Source organism: Carcharodon carcharias, chromosome 3, assembly GCF_017639515.1.
Source record: "Carcharodon carcharias isolate sCarCar2 chromosome 3, sCarCar2.pri, whole genome shotgun sequence".
Classification (NCBI taxonomy): Eukaryota; Metazoa; Chordata; class Chondrichthyes; order Lamniformes; family Lamnidae; genus Carcharodon; species Carcharodon carcharias.
This window is the reverse complement of record NC_054469.1, coordinates 68,341,691-68,364,769: the sequence shown is the minus strand read 5'-3', so window position 1 is coordinate 68,364,769 and position 23,079 is coordinate 68,341,691. Positions and strand designations below refer to the sequence as shown.

At 42.4% G+C, this 23,079-nt stretch overlaps 1 protein-coding gene across 2 annotated transcripts in view; it reads right to left on the bottom strand.

Moving 5' to 3' along the window:
* Positions 1-23,079, bottom strand: part of abcb4 (ATP-binding cassette, sub-family B (MDR/TAP), member 4) — a 290,570-nt gene that overhangs the window by 7,833 nt on the left and 259,658 nt on the right. For both annotated transcript variants that reach the window (XM_041183581.1, XM_041183582.1), the window contains 6 exons: positions 19,622-19,705; positions 18,507-18,710; positions 14,900-15,000; positions 11,824-11,964; positions 8,605-8,761; positions 5,414-5,611 (listed from right to left, as the gene is read on the bottom strand). In XM_041183581.1, the coding sequence (XP_041039515.1) occupies positions 5,414-5,611; positions 8,605-8,761; positions 11,824-11,964; positions 14,900-15,000; positions 18,507-18,710; positions 19,622-19,705 (885 nt within the window). The remainder of the gene's footprint in view (positions 1-5,413; positions 5,612-8,604; positions 8,762-11,823; positions 11,965-14,899; positions 15,001-18,506; positions 18,711-19,621; positions 19,706-23,079) is intronic.

The window sequence follows — 23,079 nt, the reverse complement described above, 5'->3', positions numbered from 1 at the left end:
TCCCAATCAGCACTGTGGGAGTACCAACACCACATGGACTGCAGAGGTTCAAGAAGGCAGCTCACCACCTCCTTCTCAAGAGATTGGCAAGAAATGCTGACCTGGCTAGTGGAGCCAGGTTCCATGGAGGAATTTAGAAAAATAGAATTCACTTGCAAAGTTACTTGATAAAGTGAATAGGATTAATTAACCTGTAGACACAGGGCTGGGTTTTCTTGAGATTGGAGGGTTAGTGGCAGAGCTTCATCCTGCCTACATGACTTTCAGTTTTTCCACTTGGGGCCCTAATTATGTTTGTAGATTGGGCTAGGAGTGGTAATACCTTCGTGTCACTGCTGCATGGAGGAAGGAAAATAGAGTGGTACAGCAGTGTCTAAAACATTGTAGGGTCTAATTCCCAAGGGAATAGCAAGCTGAAGGGAATTCAAGAGGCTTCAGTAAGGACTAGAAGGAAAAGCCTTTTGGAGACTGAGGGCAGCTCCTTTGGAAGGAAGTTCCTGAAGCAGTTAGTGTGGTTTTCACCACCCCAGGATTCAACAAATAGTGCAGAGGAGGTTTAATGACTTCGCAATAGATTGGTCAAGGTGCCAAGACATTAAACATAAGAATGCAAGAAATAGGAACAGGAGTAGACCACATGCCCATTGAGCCTGCTCTGCCATTCAATATGACCACGGCTGACCTTGGGCTTCAACTCCATTTTCCTACCCGCTCTTCACATCCCTTAATTTCCTGAGAGACCAAAACTCTGTCTATTCCCAGCCTTAAATGTATTCAACAATGGAGCATCCATAACCCTCTGGGGTTAGAGAATCTTTGAGTGAAGTAATTTCTCTGCATCTTAGTCTTAAATGATTGTCCCCTTATCCTGAGACTGTGCCTGTGTTTTAGATTTCCCGACCAATGGAACCAACCTCTCAGCATCAATGAAATTGCCTCTCCTTCTTCTAAACTTCACAGAATATAAGCCCAATTTACTCAGCTCCTCATCATAGGACATCCCCTCATCACAGGTACTGCCTCCAATGCAAGTATATCCTTTCTTAAATGTGGAGACCAAACCTGCATACAGTATTCCAAATGTGGTCTCACCAAAACCATGTACAACTGTAGCAAGACTTCTTTATTCTTGCACTCTAATAAAAACTAACATGCCATTTGCCTTCCTAATTTGCTGCACCTGCATGCTAATTATTCACTGCCTGCCAACTTGCAAAAGCCCCATTTATGCCCACTCTGTTTTCTATCCATTAACCATTCCTCTATCCATGCTAATATATCACTCCCAACTCCATGAGCCCTTATCTTAACTATTTACCTTTTGTGTGGCACCTTATCAAATGCCTTTTGGAAATCCAGGTAAACTACATCTACTGATTCCCTTCCATTTACCCTAGATACATCCTGAAAAAGCTCTAATAAATTTGTCAAACAAGATTTCCCTTTAGTAAAACCATGTTGACTAGTTCTAGTCATACTATGCTTTCTAAGTAAAGGCAAAATGCTGCTGATGCTGGAAATCTGAAACAAAAACAAAAAGTGCTGGAAAAACTCAATGCACTTAGAAAGCATGAAACAAAAACAAAAAGCGCTGGAAAAACTCAACAGGTCTGACAGCATCTGTGGAGAGAAAGACAGAGTTAACGTTTCGAGTCCGCGTGACTCTTCTTTTGCAATGACATCTTTTGCAATCTCTCCTTTGCCTTCTATCCAGCCTTCATCTATCCCACTCCCCCCCCACCTTAAATAAATTTCACTGTATTTTTACTTCTCTTTAGTTCTGAAGAAGAGTCATACGGACTCAAAACATTAACTCTGTCTTTCTCTCTAGAGATGCTGTCAAACCTGTTGAGTTTTTCCAGCGCTTTTTGTTTTTGTTTCATGCTTTCTAAGTGCATTGTTAAGACCTTCTTAATAATAGATTCCAGCATTTTACCAATAACTGTTGTTAGACTAACTGACCTGTAGTTTACTGTTTTCTTGCTCCCTCCTTTCTTGAAAAGCAGTGCAAGGTCAAACAACTTTCAACCTAGTCAGAGTGTTTCTGAATCTGAGGAATTTTGGAAAATCATAGCTAGCACAACCACTATCTCTGCAACTTTCTCTTTTAGAATCTTAGGACGTATAACAGTTAGGTCCCGGGAATTTGTCATATTTTAGTCCTGTAAGTTTCTCCAATACTTTATCTCTGCTGATATTAATTTCCCTAATTATTATCTATATCTGGTATTGAACATGTGTCTTCTATTGTGAAGACAAGCACAAAATATTTGTTCAATGCCTCTGCCATTTCCTTATTTCCCATGAAAATTTCTTCTGCCTCTGCTTCTACGGGACCAATGTTTACTTTAACTACTCTCTTACTTTTTATATACTTATAAAAGCTCTCACAATCTGTTTTTATGTTCCTGGCTAGTTTACTCCCATATTCTATTTTTTTCCCTTTTTATCAACATTTTGGTGGCCTTTTAATGGTTCCTAAAACACTCCCAATCCTCAGACTTTCTACTGTTTTTGCAACATTGTAGGCCTCTTCTTTTACTCTAATACTATCCTTAACCTACTGAGTGGATAGTTCACTGGGGACAGTTTTAGTGTCTGAAGTTCTTTGGGTTGATTATTTCGACAGGAGGAGGCTTCCATTAATTTTCCTGCTCAGGCCTCATTCGAATACTTTCATCAAAATCCCTGCAAATGCAATAACTCTTTTCAAGAAAGGAAAGAAACTGAAAACAGAAAACCATATGCCAGTTAGCCTAACTTCTGACATGGGAAAAATGCTAGAATTCATTATTAAGGAGATAATAGCAGCAGGATAATGAGAAAATCATAATACAATCAGGCAGAGTCAACATGGTTTTGTGAAAGGGAAATTGTGTTTGATTAATTTATTAGAGCTCTTTGAGGAAGGTGGATAAAGGCAAACCATGGCATATACTTAGATTTCCAAAAGGCAATTGTTAAGGTATCATATAAAATGTTACTACATAAAATAAGAGCTCATGGTATAGATGGTAACATATTAACATGGATAGAGGATTGATTAGCTAACAGGAATCAGAGATTAGGATAAGTTGGTAATTTTTGGGTTGGCGAGCTGTAACTAGCGAAGTGCCACATTGAATTAATGCTGTGGCCTCAACTATTTACAATCAATATCAAAGACTTGGATGAAAGGACTGAATGAATGGTAGTTAAGTTTGCTGACATGAAGGTAGGAAAGTAAGTTGTCAAGAGACATAAAGAGCCTACAAAGGGATTTAGATCGGTTAAGTGAATGGGCAAAAATTTGGCAGATGGATGTGAGAAAATGTGAACTTGTCTACTTTGGTAGGAAGAATAAAAAAGCAGTATGTTATTTCAATGGAGAGAGACTACAATACAGTACACAGGGATCTGGATGGCCTGATAAATTAATCACAAAAATTAGTATGCTGGTACAGCTAGTGATTAGGAAGGCAAATGGTATTGAGTGTAAAAGTAGCGAAGTGTTATTACAGCTGTCCAGGGCCTTAGTGAGATCACATCTGGAGTATTATGTACAGTTCTGGTTTCCTTACTTAAGAAAGGATATAACTGAAGTAGGCAGAGTAGGATCATTCGACTGATTCCTGGGATGAAGGGGCTATCTTATGAGGAAAGGTTGAGCATGTTGGGCTTATACATTAGAATTTAGAAGAATGAGAGGTGATCTTTTTGAAACACATAAGGTCCTGAGGGCGCTGATATGGTGGATGCTGAGAGGATGTCTCTCCTTGTGGGGGGCTCTAGAACTAGGGAACATGGTTTAAAAAGTAGGGATCTCCCATTTAAGACAGAAATTAGAAGGGTTTTTTTCTCTCAGGAATTCTCTTTCCCAGAGAGCAGTGGAGACTGGCTCACTGAATATATTCAAGGCTGAGTTAGAAAAATTTTACCTGACAAGGGAGTCAAGGGTTATGGGGTCCAGACAGGAAAGTGGAGTTAAGGCCACAATCAGATCAGCCATGATCTTGTCGAACGGCAGAGCAGTTTTAATAGCCAACTCCTGCTCCTAACTCTTGTGTTTCTGTGTGTTCTTGTGTCCCTGCAATGAATCAGCACTGACAGATATCTCACCAATTGAGGAAATTCTCATATGAAGCTTTGAATGTCACATATGTTTCTCATTGCCCCTGTGGGAACCCTCTTAGTCAGTAAAACTTTATTAATCTGGTTCCATTGAGAAGAAATAGTTGCATGGTCCATTAATTGCAGCATCAGTGGCTTTCCCCATACAATCATCAGGTGCTGCGTGACTACTATATGAAAGGTCATCAGATGCTACCTGGTAGGAGGTAATTTCAAAGAAATTCAGGGCAGTGATGACTTTGGTTCAGACAATACTTGTTCTCCTGGTGGAAATGGGTTGCAGGCCTTCAGCCAGCAGCTAGTAAATATCCTCAGTTATCTCTGGGAGGAACAGAGAGCTTTCACGGGCAATGAATGCAGAGAAATCTAAGTAAGGACTATTTATGCTGCAAACCCTTGACAACTGACCACCATCTTCTCAAGGGCAACACACGCTGGCCTTGCTAGTGACGCTCACATCCCATGAAAGAATGACAAAAAAAGATCAGGTGTGTAGGATGCAAACATGTTCCATGATTTCTCACATTAAGTGCCTCTTCCATATCTCCATTCTGCATGTCCCTAGCATGAAACTGTACTTTCTGCAGAGCAGACTAAATAAGGCAGAAAAAGTGCTAACAGCACCTCCAAAGTTTTATTTTTTTTTATTTATTCACAGGATGTGGGCTTCGTTGGCTGGGCCAGCATTTATTGCCCATCCCTAGTTGCCCTTCAGAAGGTGGTGGTTGAGCTGCTTTCTTGAGCTGCTGTAGTCCATGTAGTGTAAGTACACCCACAGTGCTGTTAGGGCTTTTGACAGTGAAGGAACAGTGATACATTTCCAAGTTAGGATGGTGAGTGACTTGGAGGGGAACTTCCAGGTGTTGGATTTCCCAGGCAAAGCAACACAAACCTCCAGCTCCAGCAAACAAAATGACCTCCTTAATGCAGTTACCAATGCAGGGATACCACTCTGCTGCTCATTCAGCTACACACACAGTGGTGGTATTACGTTGGTTCGGAGATTCAGTGGTGAAATTGGGCACACCCACCCAAAATCGTTTAATATGATTCAAGTGTTAAATGGGAATGGCTAGACTCTAGGAAGGAAAATCCCAATGAAATTTTGGGGGGCCGAATTTGAGGTGATGGGTCTGCCAATACATTTTACTGTGTAGAGCACAAAAACTGCCTACAAACGAATGGAAATTCTAAGAAGAATTCAGACCAAAGTTTCCAATGTCAGGACTTTCCTTCATAAAAGATGGTTCAGCAAAATATGTTTCAAAATACTGATCCAATTAAAAAGCAGTAAATCACCTACCACTTTTCCATATAGAGGGTCGTAGTACCTCTCCAGCAGCTGAACAGTGGTGCTTTTCCCACAGCCACTACTGCCCACTAGAGCCAAGGTTTGTCCCTTTTCAATTGAAACTGTCAAACCTTGCAACACAGTCACATCAGGGCGAGTAGGATAATTAAAGCCAACACCTTCAAACTTGACTACTCCATCAAATGAACTCTGAAAAAAAAAATAAGAATAATATTTAATACCATTTTAAGATGAACACTTCCTGAATTATTTATGCAAAGGTATATTTTTCAGGTGTTCTGGTATCTATTTACAGTCTTAGAAAGCAAACAGGGATGTACAATGCAAAAATTTACATTCTGTAATATAAACATTTTATCAGAACATTTATGCTCACATTTGTGAGATAAAATGTCAGAACCTACTTTTATCCCTCAGGTGTTAACTATGAAGAATTTTGCAGATTCTGCAATGGCATTCCTTGGTTGAAGATCTATGAACAAGAACTGGTTAAGTTGTCATTTTAAAAAAAATTCAATCTTGGGAAGTGGATGTTACTGGTAGTGCTTTAATAGAACTGAAGAGGGGAATTAAGAATCAACTATCCATGTGGCAAGGGAGTCAGAAAATGGCCAGACCGGGTCAGGATAACAGGTTTCCTCCCCTAAAAGACGCTCATGAACCAGTTGGGTTTCTTTCGACAATCCAACAACTTCAATTTAAAGATGCCAGCTTTTGTTTCCCAGATTTTTAATTGACTTCAAATACACTATTTTCCTTGGTAGGATTTGGGCTTGTGTTTTCTGGGTTATTAGCTGGTCCTCTAGAAAACTAGTCCAGTAAAATAACCACTATGCTAATGTTGCCTGGTCAAATAAACAATAATCCATCACCAGAGATCATGATCCCAATATTTTCAGGAGATAATCTTTTGTATCTGACCCAATACTAACTGTCAAGTAAAAACTGATAATTCTTCGGAGAAACAATTTCATTAATTTAAAGGCTGCAGCTGAAATATAAATGTCCACAATCCAGTAAAAAAAATTCCAGCTTTTTGACCACAAGGAAAGGAAACACCCTATAAGAATGGACCAGGATCAGTGAAAGGCAACACACTGCAACCTTGAGGAACCCCATTGTTGCTCAATGTTGGAAGGACTTCTCCAATCTTTCTAGGGCAACCAATATTGCAACAAGCTTTCTCACTTTGTAATAACGTGTTGTAAAAATCATACTTGCCACCTGCACCTATTTTGCCCTCACAGTTATGTGCACCTCCACCGCAATGCTGAACAGACAGTACAGTACATTTCACACCACCTTCTTTCTATTGCAAGCATTCATTTACAGCTGAACACACAGCAACAGTAGAAGACCACTGAAAGGTATTTCATTGTCATTATCTGTTTTCACCTCCATTGAGGAATCCTTTTTGCCTCCTAGGTTTTGTCACCCCCATTTTATGGAGCATAGAAGGCCTCCACTTACTCTTCTGCTAGCCAAGGAAGTGGCACTTTCTACACAAAGCAGAGAACCTATGACAATGATATTCATGATCTGGGCTTTCAAAATACCGTACGCTCAGGCAACCGCAGTTTCATTATGTGTAGAAACCCACATGATGTGGCTCTGGTAGCTTTTATGCAGGAATTGCAAAATCAGCCCTATTTTACCTAACTCCTGGTGCTGATGGGATTACCCACATCTTCCTTTGTGGATTCAGGAAAGTTGCTACTCATTCATGCTTTCAGTAGCAATACGAGACGTTGGATTAAGATTTGGAGACTCTAAATCTTAGAGTTACTAAACCCAAAGAGAAGATTTCTGAATGTTCACCCTGATAAATTATCAGGATAAAGTCTACTTTACAAAAATAATTTCAGCAGATTAGACTAGAAATCCATTAACCCCTCTTTTAAGTCTCTAGTGAAAAATAAAGATTTCCATAATATAAAACGAAAATGCTGGAAATACTCAGCAGGTCTGGCAGTATCTGTGGAGAGAGAAACAGAGTTATTGGGCTCAATTTTACAAAGGGTCAGGAGAGGGTGAATTGCTCCCAACAACCCCCCCCCTCCCGACCCCAGAACAAATGTCAGCTGGCAGCCGATGTACCCAAAAGAAGCCTACAACCATAATATGCTGTGGGTGGGCTACACAAGGAAAGAATGGGACTTTGGTCCCTCAGTGGGAGAAAGTTCTGCCCTTGCGAGCTGCCAGCCTATCTGATTGGCTGGCAGTTCCAGCTGTCCCAGCAGCGCCAGAAAATGGTAGTGGGTGCTGCTGGGACTGCAAGCAAGCCCATTAGGAAGAGAAGATGAATGCCGGAGCCAGGTAAGTTGGACCTTTTTGCAAGGGGATGGATCGGGCAGCTTAGGATTGTTTGCAGGGGGGCAGTGGGGTGGGCGCTGGCTTTGAGACCAGGCGGGAAGTTACAAAGTGGGGGTGACATCTTGGGGCAGGGTGGGGGAGTTGCCCCTGGTGCACACAGGGCAAAACCCAAATGATGTGCCCCCTTTCCTTCACACCTTTTTTCAACTTGGGCTCAAAAAACAGACTGCCCACCCCACCTGCTTATTATGTCGTGAGCATTGGAATATCCCAGTCAATTGGCTTGGTGGCAAGCTCAATTAACCATTAATTATTTATTTAAGAATGGCGGGCGGGGTGCCAGCCCTGCCCACCTACCGTATTATGGGGATGGCTTGGGGGTGAGTGGGAAGGGGCGGGGCTGGGCATTTTACATGCCGCGCCCCCACTGCCAAAAAGCACGCCCGCAGAGTGCCATAAAATCCAATGTTTCAGGTTGGTGATCTTGCATCAGAATGTGAAAGCATTACTGATGTAACAAGCTTAAGCATGTTAGGACATTGACTTGCTTTGTGAAAACTGTTTTACTTCCTCCACAGATGCAGCGTGAAAATATTGAGCATATCCAACACATCTGTTTATATTTCAGATTTCCAGCAGCCAAAGTATTTTGCCTTTGAAAACATATCCATTGTTCATGTTATACATTTGTCTCAATTCTTGGAATCTTACAAACATTTCTGACCTTATTATCCAAACAGATGAATGTTTGTTTCATAGTTTTGTGCAAACTGTTTGGCGGGAAACGGCTTCTGAGTAGCCCAAGATTAAAGCATTTCACAGACTTACATTTCCTAATTTACTACTTAACAAGACAGTCAAATACTTACGGGAACACTACCAGCATCACTATAGCTGTCTATAGAAGGCATTTGCTCAAGTAGCATCCTGATGTGGGCTGCTGACATCTTGGCCTTTGCATAGTCAGGTGCAAACGAGCTGGTCTGTCCCAAAGCCATAGCTCCAAATACAATTGCTGAAAATACGCTGGAAAAGTTACAAATAAAATTAAGCAACCTACAGTCTTACCTTTAATAACATGTTATTGCGTAAATATTGATCATTCAAAAAGGAATTTATCAAAATCTTCATACAGTACATAAACATTTAATTCCTTCATCTTAAATTATTGTATTACATGTCAGGTGTAAATATATTGCAAAGCAACATAGAGCAGAATTTTGCCTTGTTGGGCGGGCTCAACTGGGGCAAGCGGGAGCGTTCAGGAAGCCAACCGCTGCCCATGATTGGACTGTGACTGTCATTTCATGCTGGCGGGCCAATTAGGACCCGCCCAGCGTGAAACGCATGCTGCAGTGCTTGGTGCTGCCTGTGTGAGGGGGGAAGGGAGGAGGGCGAGCAGGAAACTTTGCACATGTGCGCAAGTGCATGCCGGAAAAGCTCCCTGAGGCACAGAGCTGCCTCAGGGAGCTGAAGATTTTAAAAATTAAAAATATAGCATTTAAAAACATTAAAAAATATGTCCCCTGATGTGACTCTGTCACATGTGCAGGGACGTGTTATTCATGAAATGTTACAATTAAAAAAAAATTTAAGTTGCTGTTGGAAACCTCATCCCGCCCGTGGATGAAGTTTCCTAAAAAATCCAAAGGCCACTTGGCCTTTTCACCTGCCCACCAACCAAAAGGGGAGACAGGCAGGGAAAAATTTATTTTAATTATGGCCTTAATAGGCCTTTTAATTGTTGGTGGGCACTCTACCGACTCCCATGTGCACCCGAAATATCACGCGAGGGATGCTTGCCTGGCGTAATCGTGCATCATTTTACGCTCGTTTGGGTCAGGCGCGTACATGCCCGCCCAACGAGCGAAAAATTCTGGCCATAGTCTCTTTTAACAAAATACATTTAATAGGTGTGACATTGGCACCAAAGGGCTACTTGTTACAAACTTATTTAAAAGCAGAAAGGTGCTAATCATACCAGTGTACAGAGACAGCCAGGCAGTATTCAGAAAGCCTCCACCAATAGTGTCCTTTGGCAGTCACCCAGGAAGAACATTACAACTGTCCGAGTATATTTTTTCCTGAACTCAGCTCAGGAAATGGCAGTGGGGGAAAGAGAACCTGAGTCTTTCTTCTCTGTGATGAGCCACACCACCAAACAGTGAGAGAGATGGAAACAAACAGAAAATATAGATGGGAAAAGCATAAAATCATGTTCGAAAGAAAACATATAGAAGATAGACAGAGGAATAGATAGACACTTTGAGGAAAAGACGGAAAGAAGACTAGAAAATATCGGAGACACTCATTAGTTTGAAATTGTAATGTGGAAACAGACCATTCAGCCCAACCAGTCCATTTTGGTGTTTAACCTCCACATAAGCAATTCCTTATGCTCACCCTACTTCCATTTCCCTTCACTATCATTTTCTTCAACCACCTGTATAACTGATTCTTAAATTTTGATAAGGCCTCTGCTTCAATCACTGTGGTAGTACAGGTACTGGACCCTTTATCTGAGAAGCTCGGGAGCAGACGTATACTGGGTCCTGTGGTGGAGAGGTGGGAGAAGCTGTCAATCTGTTTTTCTCTGAACTGTCTTTTACTGAGTAGTGTTTACGTAATTTAACATCTTTACTCCTCGATGGCTGGTGTATCTGTTAGTGGTCTCCTCACTGCTCACCATTTTTTCTTGCATATTCCAACTGTATTAAAATACAAAAGCAAGATATTGTACATGTTTTCTCATAATCATCAGTTTCCAGCACAGGACCCGGTTTTCAACTTTCCGGAATTTGGGACACCGGACAAGGGGTCCGATACCTGTATACATTTCACAGCCTCGCAACCGTTTCTCCTGCTCTCTGTTCTAAATCTCTGTTTAATTTTAATTCAATGTCTTCTCATTCTAGACTCCACAATCACTGAAAGTGGTCTATTTCTCTCTACCCTGTTCCATTCTGTCATAATTTTAGCCCATTGTCAAATCCCCATATTCTACTCTGCTGCAATAAAAACAGCCGCAATTTTTAAAAAAAATTTTGTTTTTGAATTTCATCATTTGCAGCAGCATTCTAGTGAAACTGCACAGTCCCATCTCTATTGCCTCAACATCTTTCCCATAATATGAAACCCCAAACTGCACCAAAGTATCCCAATTGTGGTCTTACTAAGGTTTTATCTAGATGCGTATTATATCTTAAAATTATTAACAGATTTATGTCTGGAGCGGTAATTTTTCTTCTCACAGATACAGGTTGAGTTGTTGAGTGTTTCTAACATTTTCTGTCTTAATTTCTTGGGGGAGCTGCTACTATAATTCACTGAGAAACATAATAACATGCTTCAAGGAAACTCCCCAGGAAGAGAATGAAGGGGGCTAGATGAGGTGTACAGGCAGGTTGAGTCTCTGTGTTGTTGTCCCACAGAGGGTTTGGGACTATATTGACTCCATTTGAGTATTTTACACAGTTCAAGCAGTTATCTCAGCAATGACTTACTCTAATTATCACATTGTAAAAGTATTGAGCAAAATTTTCCCAGAAAGGTCTGAGTTCTCACAGCGATTGGAAGTGCATGTTGGTAACATGACAGACTCCTTGATTTTACAAGCGGCACCTCCTGAATAAGCTGCCATTGGGGTTGCCGCCCTGTGCAGGGTGGCTGCCTGTCCGCTACAGCTGCCAGTCCAAAAAGAGGGCTCACAGCTTAGCAGCACCAGCAGGAATGGTGTGAAAAAACTTAAAAATTTTGTTGATAGAGGAGAAGCCCCTCTGAGGTAATCGTTGGGGCTGCGAGGACTGCCTTTCCTGCCCGCAGCACCCTCTTTGAATAAAAAAAACTTCATCCTCAGGCTACTGCTGGAAGGCTGCCTGCGCTCAGCTGGCTGCCTCCCCACCTATCGGGGTGTCAATCCACTGTTGACAAAAAGGGCCTGGTTAAAATGGCCCTTCATGAGACATTTGAATATTTAAATTTGCCTCCAAAGCCAGTGCTGCTGTCGGTAAAATTCCCTGTAGGCAGGACATAGATAGGAGCCAGCCCTCCATGGATACTGAATGTTTGCAACAATCATTTATACTTACAGCATAACATCCCGGAAAACCATATGATTATTTGTGACCAGCCAGGCCCCAAACTGAAAACATGCTGCATAAGCGAAGTATAGAATTGCTTGTGAAAGTGCAAAGGTGATTCCATAAATGTGAGCCTTCTTTTTTGCATTCCTTGGAAAATAAGAAGGAAATTACATGACAATCCTGCTGCCTCACACAAAACATTACAGGCGCAATTTTAAAGCAATACACCTGGTGGGAATAAGGGTGGACAGTGCAGGGGACATAGTCGCTATATTAACTATGCAGTTTTTTTAAGAACATAAGAAATGGAAGCAGGAGAATACCATATGGCCCGTCCAGCTTGCTCCACCATTCAAGCTGTTCTTGGGCTTAACTCCATATTCTTGCCCACTCCCCATACCCCTTAATTCCCTGAGAGACCAAATATTTGTCTATCTTAGCCTTAAGTAGCACATCCACAATCCTCTGGGGTACAGAATTTGAAAGATCACAACCCTTTGGGTAAAGAAATTGCTTCTCGTCTCAGTCCTAAATGATCGGTCCCTTATCCTGAGACTATGCCCCCCATGTTTTACATTCCCCGATCAGCAGAAACAATCTCTCAGCATTTCTCAGTGAATGGGCAACAAGGTGGCAGGTGCAGTATACAGCGGGGAAGTGTGAGATTCTTCAGTTTGATCACAAGAATAGAAAAGAAGAATATCTTTTACAAGGAATGAAACATGTAAAGTTTGATGTTCAGGGAAACTTGGGTGTACTCATACACGCAACATAAAACATTAGCATGCAATTCGGAAAGCACAGGATCACAGAATTGTTACCATGCAGAAGGAGGCCAATTGGCCTATTGTGTTTGCACCAGCAATTAACTTCGTGCCATTCTCTAGCCTTCTCTCTGTAACCCTGCACATTCCTCCTTTTCAGATACAGTCTAATTCCCTGTTGAATGCTTCGATTGAACCTCCTCAGGCAGTGCATTCCAGACCTTAACTATTCGTTTTCCCTCATATTGCTTTTGCTTCTTTAGCCAATTACTTTAAACCTGTGCCCTCTTGTTCTCAATCCTTTCACGAGTGGGAAAAGTCTTTCCCTATCTACTCTGTCAAGACCCCTCATGATTTTGAATATTTCATTAAATATCCTCTCAGCCTTCATTTCTCCTAGGAAAACAGTCCCAGCTTCTCCAGTCTATCTTCATAACTTATGTTCCTCATCCTTGGAACCATTCTCATGAATCTTTTCTACACTCTCTCCAATGCCTGCATATCCTTCCAAATGGCAAATGGCATATGGCCTTTATTTAGAAGTCTTGCTACAATTGTAGAAAGCTTTGGTGAAGCAACACCTGGAGTACTATATGCAATTTTGGTCTCCATAATTAAGGAAGGATATACTTGTATTGGAGTCAGCACAGCAAATGATCACTGGATTGATCCCTGGGATGAGAAGATTGCCTTATGCCTGAATAAATTGGGTCTATACTCTCTGGAAGTTAGAAGAACAGGAGGTGACCTCACTGAAACATTCAAGATTATGAAGGGTTTTGACAGGATAGATAGTGAGGAGAAATTGCTTCACTCAAAGGGATGAGCATCTTTGGAATTCTCTACCCCAGAAGGTTGTGGATGCTTCATCATTGGATACATTTAAGGATGGGATAGACAGATTTTTGGTTTCTCAAGGAATTAAGGGATACGGGGAGTGGGCAGGAAAATTGAGCTGAAGCCCCAGTTCAACCATGATCGTATGGAACGGCAGAGCAGACTCGATGGACCATGTGGATTACTCCTGCTCTGATTTCATGTGTTCACTTAACCTGCTTATATCTTTTTGCAGCCTATTTATGTCCTCCTCATGGCTTGCAAAGCCTAGCTAGCTTTATATCATCAGTAAATTTAGGTATATTATTTTCTGGGCAGGGATTACCGGCCCCACCCGCCGCCAAAATTGTCTGATCCCGTCAAAAGTCAATGGACTTTTGGCTGGGCCGCCAAATTTCCCACGGCGGATCCCACCACAATGCGGCCAGAGAGTCCCAGCCTCTGCCCCTTCACCTAAGTCATTAATATGGGGTGTAAATAGCTGAGCCCCCAGAACTGATCCTTGCAGCACTCCACAAGTCACAGCCCGGCAACTTGAAAATGCCCCATTTATCTTGATTCTCTGCTTCCTGTCAATTAACCATTCCTCTATCTATGCTAATATATCACTTCCAATCCCATGAGTCCTTATCTTGTGTAAAGGCCTCCAACCCTCTTGGTTAGGCCACAGCTAGAGTAGAGAGGCAGATTAGTGACAAGTAAGTGAAGTTTAAAAGTAGATACATTAAAAAGATATTAACATGTCCCCCGCATGTGACAATGTCACATGAGATGGGACATGTTAAACCAAAACACATCAACTTTATTAATTTTTCAAAAATCGGTCATGAAACTTCATCTCGCCAGTAGATGAAGTTTCATCAATAATCTGGAGCCTGCTGGGGCTCCTGGCCTACCTACAAGCCTTAAGGTTGACTGGGCAGGTCTTTAATGACTTTAATTAGCCTGTCAATAGCTTCAATTGGCCATTGACAGGTCGGTGGGCGGACAGCTGATTTCGCTGTCTGCCCGCCTGCCTAAAAATTTAAAGAGACCGGGATGACGTCAGGGGCTCCTTCTGACGTCATCCCGCTTCATTTTCCCCTTGGCAAGCGGGCCCCGCTCCCAAATTGCTGAGGGGAAAATCCTGGCCACAATAACATGTACTATCTACAAGTTACACTGCAGCAATTCGCCTAGTCTCCTTCGAAAGCACCTTTTAAACCTGCGACCTCTTTAATTGGTTTAATTGGCCATCCGTTCCTGCCCCTGGAAATATCCCCGGCAACGGAAACAAATCAGGCTTCCCTCCCAATACCTTTTGCCACCATGTTACCATCCCTCCTGCCTCCCAGCTCATCTCCAAAGCCCTGAGAAAATCCTAGCCCTGCTTTCCAGAACACTGGTTAAAATCCCTGAATTTGTCTTATTCAGCCCTAGTAAAGATCCTTTCACTGTTAACCAGAAGCCACTGTCAACTAGGGAAGTCTGACTGTCATTACCTGCTAGGAACTTGCAAGCTTTCTTCATACATTTGTTCAAACCTCCTTTCTCTTGTTAGAGCTACAACTGTTCGAATGTTTTCAACTGCCTCTGTAGCAATCTGTTTAAAATGGAGAAAACAACATTGTTAAATAGAGCAGAATTAAGCGAGCTCTTGCAAAACAATGAGGAAATTTTTAGTGATGGGTTTCAAAGCCCCAATCTTGAAACTCAACTTTTCCCATCAATTGAGTTTGATAAACTTGACCTGGTTGTCTAGGCAACCTAAAAAGCAGTAACATCTATGAAGATTTTAAAAATAAGTTATTTTATCATTCCAACACAGCCTATGGCACTGCTCAGTTTTCCAAGACTTGATTTTTGCAACAGTCCAGCATACCCATGTTATTTGAAGGAAAAGAGAAACTAGTTGGTTGGCTGCTGCAAGACCAGGCACCTTCATCCATTGCAAACCTCAGAACAGTTGCTGAATAGAAACGCAAAGCATGTTTTTCAGCCAGAATTAATCCTGAGCACAATATCTGAATGTTTGAGCATTTGTATATGGGAGCTCATTAGTCCTCTGGGGCTTCCTTTGAGATCTCCATTAAATTGCCACACTTGAAAGTGCACTGCACTTTTGTGTAGAAATGTCAGAAGTACACTGCTATGGACTCTGTGATAACCCTTGTAATGTGCTCTGCACATTTTCAAATGACATCATGAATGCATTTATTCATTTCTCCTGAAGGCACGACCAGTGGGGATCAATTTGGGGAGATGGGAGGCCTAGACAGAGGGGATCGCAGGTCCCTATCGGGTATGGGGGAGGTTGGAGATCAGTAAGGGATGATGGGCTGTCCAATTTTGAGGAGTTGGCTAAGCAGGAATGTTGGATCCTGCAGCGAAGAGAAGAGGCACTTACCTTCTGAACCAGCAGTCTCTTGTCTCGTTTATCTGGTGAGCTTTCCCAGGCCCAGGGAACCCTACCAACCAGGTTTAAATTTCAAGTGGTGAACACAAACAAGGCACACAGTCTCATTATAATATTTGAAGTGTCAACCTGTCTCTGGGAATTGGTTGGTCACCAACCTGACCTTGGTCCCAGCTCCATAAAAACCAAAAGTGGATGGGTGGAGATCAGGATTTTATAACACTTTAATTCCCATCCCCACCTGACCCAAGCTGCCCATTATTTTTAATTTAATATCCCCCTCTGTTTGTTTGTGTGCACTAGCATAAAAGTGATTGCAACAGTCTCCTGTGATTAACTTTTCATCAAGAAACAATATGTTATTTATAACTCTTGCTGTAAAAGCAAACATCTAAGAGATCTTTTTACAGTTAAAGCCCAACTTTCCAGAGCACATTGAGCTTATACTCCTCCCAAAAAGAACGTGCTCCACGTAGTTTTAAAGATAACTTATCCAAACCTTAGAAATTTGCTCAAACTGTCCCCATAACTTTTAGGAAGCAAATGATGAAGAAGCATACTGAATGAATTCTCCTTATTATAATAATTGGTGTAATCATGAACTTTTTTGAATGTTCTCCTTGTAAAAGAAACATCCCTCAATGAAGAAGAACATGAAAGCTAAATTTGCAGCAAGCTGAGAGTGCAAAGTGTTAGGACAAAGATTACATAGGAGAGGCAGAGGTACTTATCGCTTTCTAACATTCTACAGAACCAGAAGACGAGATGGGGAAAAAGTGCAAAATAAGGAACTATTTTGGTGAATGGACATGCAATAAGACATTGCCTTGGCTCTTGTATGGTTATGTATCTCCCAATGGGATATTAATCAATGCTCAACTGTGTAAGCTGAGAAAACAAAACCAGTGCTCTCAGTCTTGAACAGAGGAACTTCCTGCCAATCTGAAACACAGGAGAGGCCTCAGGATCACAAAGGATCTGAAGCTTTGGATCTAACCACCTTTGACAGTAGGACAGTAGCATCAAGATAGCAAAAGGTTTACGTGGGCTGTGCACATGTGTAGTTAACAGGAAGGTTGTTAACCTATTCAAAAGGTCTTTCAAACTGGTAGTAAATGGGATGCCAGCTGGCACACACCATGGAGATCATTTTAACCCCCCCAAACTGAGAAGGTTTGGGTTGGGTGGGAAGTGTTTGCTCCAGGATCAACAAAGTACCCTGGATCTCTGAGTCCATGAGATTACTGACCTCCCTCCCATTCCATCATCCTTGACCCCAACACCCCTTTCCATCTATGATCTGTTCAAATCCCACCACCTCTAACCTCTACCATCTCCACCTCTGATTTTTCCTGAGCACCCATGCATTCCAACACTTGATCTCCACCCTGAAGTACCACTCCCTGGTATCACCATCCCTCTCCCTCAAACCCTCCCCCTCTCACCACAGTTACACATACCTGCTCTTCAGGCTGTAACCTTTACCACCTGAGGGGCAATCAGGCTATCAATCAGTCTAGTTGTTGGTTGGGGAACCTGGAAAAGCCGGGTTCCCTGTCCAAGATTCCGCCCACACACCACCCCCATCCTCAACCTCCCTATGAATGCATGCTTCAGTAAATAGCCGTGTCTGTGCATTGTTTGCAGGCCTACGGAGTGCACAGGTAAACCATCCATTGTGTATAGCAGCAAATTGCATAGTACCAATGCATCTGCTATAAATGGTGGGGGCTTAGTGTATGTATTTTGCTACATAACAATCCTATTCTCTATCTGCTCCACCCTATCCCCAAAATTTCCATCCTCTCCAATGATATAAAAATAAAGATCTGGATTATTTTTAGGGGCTGAATTATAGGAGCCAATGTGGTCCCCACCACACAATCCACCCAGGCTAAAAGGTTAGCAGAGAGGTGGGGGGTGGGGGGCTGGGGGTGGGGGGTTGCGAGCCTACACGTGTGAGGAATGGCTGCTCGTAGTCATTTAACAGCCAATTGGCTGTTAATAGGTTGGAGGTGGGATTTCAACCCTTAGGGACAGGGAGTCCCACCTCAGAGAACTTTTGGCCAGTCAGAGGGAATGGTGGCCACTGTCAATACTGCACTTGGGCCATGAGGAGGTGGAATTGGAACATTGTAAGTGTTTGGGTGTTGGTGACGGGAGTTGGCAAGGGTGGTGGGGCCGAGGTTTCAGATGCCATGGGAAGATGGCAACCCAGGGATGCCCTCCAATGGGTACAGTGAGGGTCAGCTCACCACCACCTTCTCAAGGGCAATTAGGGATGGGCCTAGCCAGCAACACCAACATCCCATGATAAATAAAAAAGAGTTAGGTAGGGCCCCCCCACACCCACCATCAGCCCACTCTGGGAAACCTGCCAGACTGGTCATTTGGTGTGGGCCTCTCCCACAGCTGGTTAAATGCTGGCGGCAATGAGATGAGGCCTTTAAGTGGGCATTACTTGCTACTTTAGGGCTTCAATTGGCCCATCGGCAGGTGGCCCACCAGATGCCACCCAGCAAATTGCGTAAGTGCACTCGGGGCAGCAGCAGGCAGGTAGGTGGTGGGCCTGCCCAATGGATTAAACATGCCTCCCCACATTCAAACCCACCAGCAGGAGAGCATTAAATCTCATTCTAGAAGTTCAAATTAAAATGCCATTGCACCACCCCCCAACCTTCTAAATCACCCACCTTTCCAGATTTCTCGAGTTCTTCCTTGTCCTTGCTGGCATGTCCAGTGAGCATCCTCATTTGTATCAATCCTGCTACTGCCAGGACTGGCACAATGGCCAAGATCAATAGTGTCAGCTGCCAGCCATAGATGAAAGCAATAATAATTGCACATCCAAGATTAGCTATATTCTGTGCCATCAAGCCAAGTCTGACACCAGTAGCCTACAGCAAAGACATGAATTGAGGAAATTGTTCATCAAAAATCAACCTTATAAAAAAATCTATCTATTCTCTTTTGTGGTTCAATTTAGGTTAATTGCCTGACTTTCAACAAACTTATTATATCTTTCTGAGAATTAGTTTTACAGTTTATGTGAGACTTGATGTGTATTGTCTAGAGTGCTTTAGTTGATCTGAAATAAATTGAAAATACAGTTACACTACACTTGACATCTATGTGAAAATCCTATAAGTCACTCAGCCTAGTGGTATTAGATCAGGAACTGCACAAGGAGCAATATTAATATTCTACACAATAACCTGATATATGTTAGCTACTTTTATTATCAAGAAATTAATCCTTTGTCCTAACCAGACCATCAACAAGCCCAGAGTCAAAGTGAGCATTTGCCAGAGAGATATGATTTATGAATTAAGATGTTGTCATTGCTTCTTAAGACATTTCAAATAAGTGTTTAATTACAATATAATAATTATCTAAAAGATCACATTACCTTCCCTTTAAATATTCACGTAGGCTATCTGATCATCTAACTGTACAGCATTTGATATCTCCAAACATGCTTTTCTAACAATTACAAACAGGATTACATAGAATCCTTTGTCTCTTAAATTATTGAAATAACACAATATTTATTTGATTAAAAAACTAAATGAAAGACATTTTTCTCCTTCAAGTACTTGAAAGAGAAAAAATGAAGGGATAAGGGGAAATAGCAAGGGGGTAACTGGATTGAATTTTGTAAGAGCCAGCACAGACTAGATGGACCACATGGCCTTGTTCTGTGCTGCACTATTCTATGAATCCAACATTAACTTTAGAACAATTCCATTAGATTTCATTACAATTTTTCACTCCTATGGCAGCTAGGTCAACTTCTGTAGATACTTACCCCCTTAACTTGAGACGCATCAGTAGACAGTCTGGTAGTCAATGCTCCAGTGTTGTTCTTAGAATCATCAAACCAGCTGATATCCTAAAAAAATATATAAAAATGAACTTAGGATGAGAAAAGGCTCTTTGGCTGGGCTTGAATTGTATGCAATGTATTTTGGAGCATTTTTTTATTCATTCATGGGATATGGGCATCGCTGGCTAGGCCAGCATTTATTGCCCATTCCTAATTGCCTTTGAGAAGGTGGTGGCTGCCTTTTTGACTGCTGCAGACCATGTGATGTAGGTTCTGGGCATTTAAGAGTCAACCCCATTTCTGTGTCTGGAGTCACATGTAGGCCAAACCAGGTAAGGAGAGCAGATTTCTATCCCTAAAGGGCATTAATGGACCAGGTAGGTTTTTACAATAATCCACAATGGTTTCATGGTCATCATTAGACTTTTAATCCCAGAGCATTACCCTGGGTCTCTGGATTATTAGTGCAGTGACAATGCCACTATGCCACTACCTCCCCCTATGGTGTCAATCTTCTTGAGTGTTCTTGGAGTTGCACTCATCCAGGCAAGTGAAGAGCATTCCATCGCACTCCTGACTTGTGCCTTGGAGCTGGTGGACAGGCTTTAGGAGTTAGGAGTCACTGCAGGATTCCTTGCCTCTCACTTGCTCTTGTAGCCACAGTATTTACATGGCTAGTCCAGTTCAGTTTCTGGTCAATGGTAAGCCCCAAAATGTTGATAGAGATGGTAATGTCATTGAATGACAAGGGGCAATGGTTAGATTCTCTCTTGTTGGAGATGGTCAATGCCTGGCATCTTTGTGGTATGAATATTACTTGCCACTCATCAGCCCAAGCCTGGATATTGTTTTGCTGCATTTGGACATGGACTGCTTTAGTATCTGAGGAGTCACGAATGGTGAACATTGTGCAATCATCAGCAAACATCCCACTTCTGATGGAGGGAAGGTCACTGATGAAGCAGTTAAAGATGGCTGGGGCGAGGACATGACCCTATTGTTAGAATGTTAAATGAGAAGAGTTCATTAATTGCTGAATGGATACAGAATATTACTATATCTGAAAACCAATGGAAAGATTTGCTGGAGTTGAATTGTGGTGGGTACACCTTATAATTAATATCAATTAACTATTTTCTTATAAATTATTCCTGCAGGAATTACCCCCTTTATTTGTAATTAGTGCAGAATCAGATTCCTATCCCAGTACATTGGTAAATCAGGCCACTTTGACGAACAAGTCCAGTCTTTACTGACAGTCTAGGGGATTCATACAACCTATTTTATGGCAGGTACATCAATTAACCTGAGAGTTATTGGTCATACTCTTTGCAGTCCAACAGCTATTTATTGTCTCCCTTGATCCCATTGCCACTAAATTGCTGTCCACCCAACTCCGTTTCCTGGTTCTCATACCAGGTGACAACGTCAATGATTCTCTCTCCTCAGGCATCATCCTTTTCAAAACAACCATCATTATCACCCTCCTTAAAAAAATCTCAGCCGTGACCCTTCTTGAAAACTACCCATCCACAACCTCCCTTTACTGTGAAAAGTCCTTGAACAGGTCAGCATCTCCACATCATTGCCAATCTTTCCCACAACTCCATGTTTGAATCTGTCAAATCTGAATGCCCACCCCTCCACAGTACAGAACTGACTAATCAAAATTACAAATGAGTGCTTTATGGGTGGTATCGGCCATGATGGCGGGTTTTCACGTCGTATTGCCCAAAAGCCCACCTCATTATTTATGCATTCCCGGCAAACATGCCGTTTCTAAGGTGGGTGGGCTCCGATTCGCCTGCCACACCGTCACCTTGCTGCTTCATCATGCCAGGCACCACATTTGAAGTACAGCTACGCTCAGTGCTTCCAGCCCAGGACTGCAGCAAAAAAGATGTGTTCCCGAAAGGCAAGAAGACTTCAGCCCTCGAACGCCCTTTGGACTCTGTGGAGGCCCGCTGTGATGTCCTCGACCCCCACTCTGGGCACAGGAGGGGCAGCAACATTACCACTCCGGCTTGATATGTGAGGGCAATGGTGATCAGTACAAATGCAGTAGAAAAGAGGTAGGCAACCCAATGCAGATGGAGGGTGAATGATTTCATTCGTGCAGCCAGGGTAAGGCAACCATTTCAGCACTTTAAACACACACAAGCCCATCATCGAGCCCATCACACATTCACTGGCATCTCACTCACTGCCAGCTCAAGGGACATCACCACTCATTCTCACACAAACACCCTCTCATGTCCATCTGGCCTCATCTCTGGAGACTGCCTCCTCAGACATTACCATCTTGAGGCCACTTGCACAGATCAACATGTACCCCACATACACTCTGATACCCTCCTTCCCCAGTACAGCCCTTGTCCTGCAGCCTCTTCCCTTGCCTGGGGCCACTTCTCCCCCTCTTTAATAGACTTAGTAGGCCTTTAATTGTCTGCGGGCGTGCTGCCAACTCCGGCGTGCGTCCGTTGATCGAAATATCACGCGAGTGCACGATGATGTCAAGACGCTCGCCCAATGTCATCGTGCGTCATTTTAAGTTTGGTTGGGTTGGGCCCACGCCTGCCCGCTGAGCTAAAAGTTCAGCCCTAAGTCCCAGAAAGATGTAAAAGGTTGTAAACAGGTTGTAAGATTGTAAACAGTTCTGCTGTAAACTGTAAACATTTACTTTTCAGATAAAAGAGAGTTGGGATCAAGGATAATTAATTAGCATTTGTACTTAGATACAAGATCAATGAGTTTCACGTTGCCATGGGAAAGAGGGCAGAGGAAGCCATGTTTTGATCAGGTTAGAATCCCCACAGATCAGTGAATATTGCAAACAGACAGCAGTTCTGTATGGCTACCAGGGAAAAGTGGCTGCTTGGCTTTGAGATACCACAGCCAGATACAGGAGGGAGGTGGTCTCTAGTCGAAGAGTTGCATCCTGCAACCGTCTAAGGATTTCAGAAGATTTGCTCTGGCATGGCCAGTTGGAAGAAGAATTATTGGAACAGGCTTTCCTGCTGGTGGTGGATTTAAGAAATTCTTGAAAATCTGAGTAAAGTGCCTGGAGACGGTCACTTGAAGTTATTACTCAGCAAAGCAGGGAAACAGGAGCCCAATGAAAGCTGTGAGCAACTCTGGACTGTTTGCCAAAAAGACTGCAATTCCCTGGGGATATCATGTATGATAAGCGTAATATGGGAATGCGCTCTACAGTTTAAAGTACAAGTTGCCTACAAAAAGAAAATAGTGTTTAGTCAATAGTGCTTTTAAAACATGAAATTTTGCCATGTCACTGGAACTGCAAGCAAATTAAGATTTTAGCTGTAAAATAGTTACAAACATATTACTACTGATTTGACTGAATCCAGTGATTTTTTTTTCTTTCTGTACAGGGTTTAGTGAGTACAAAGTAAATATAACTAATTAAATTTGTAAAGTAT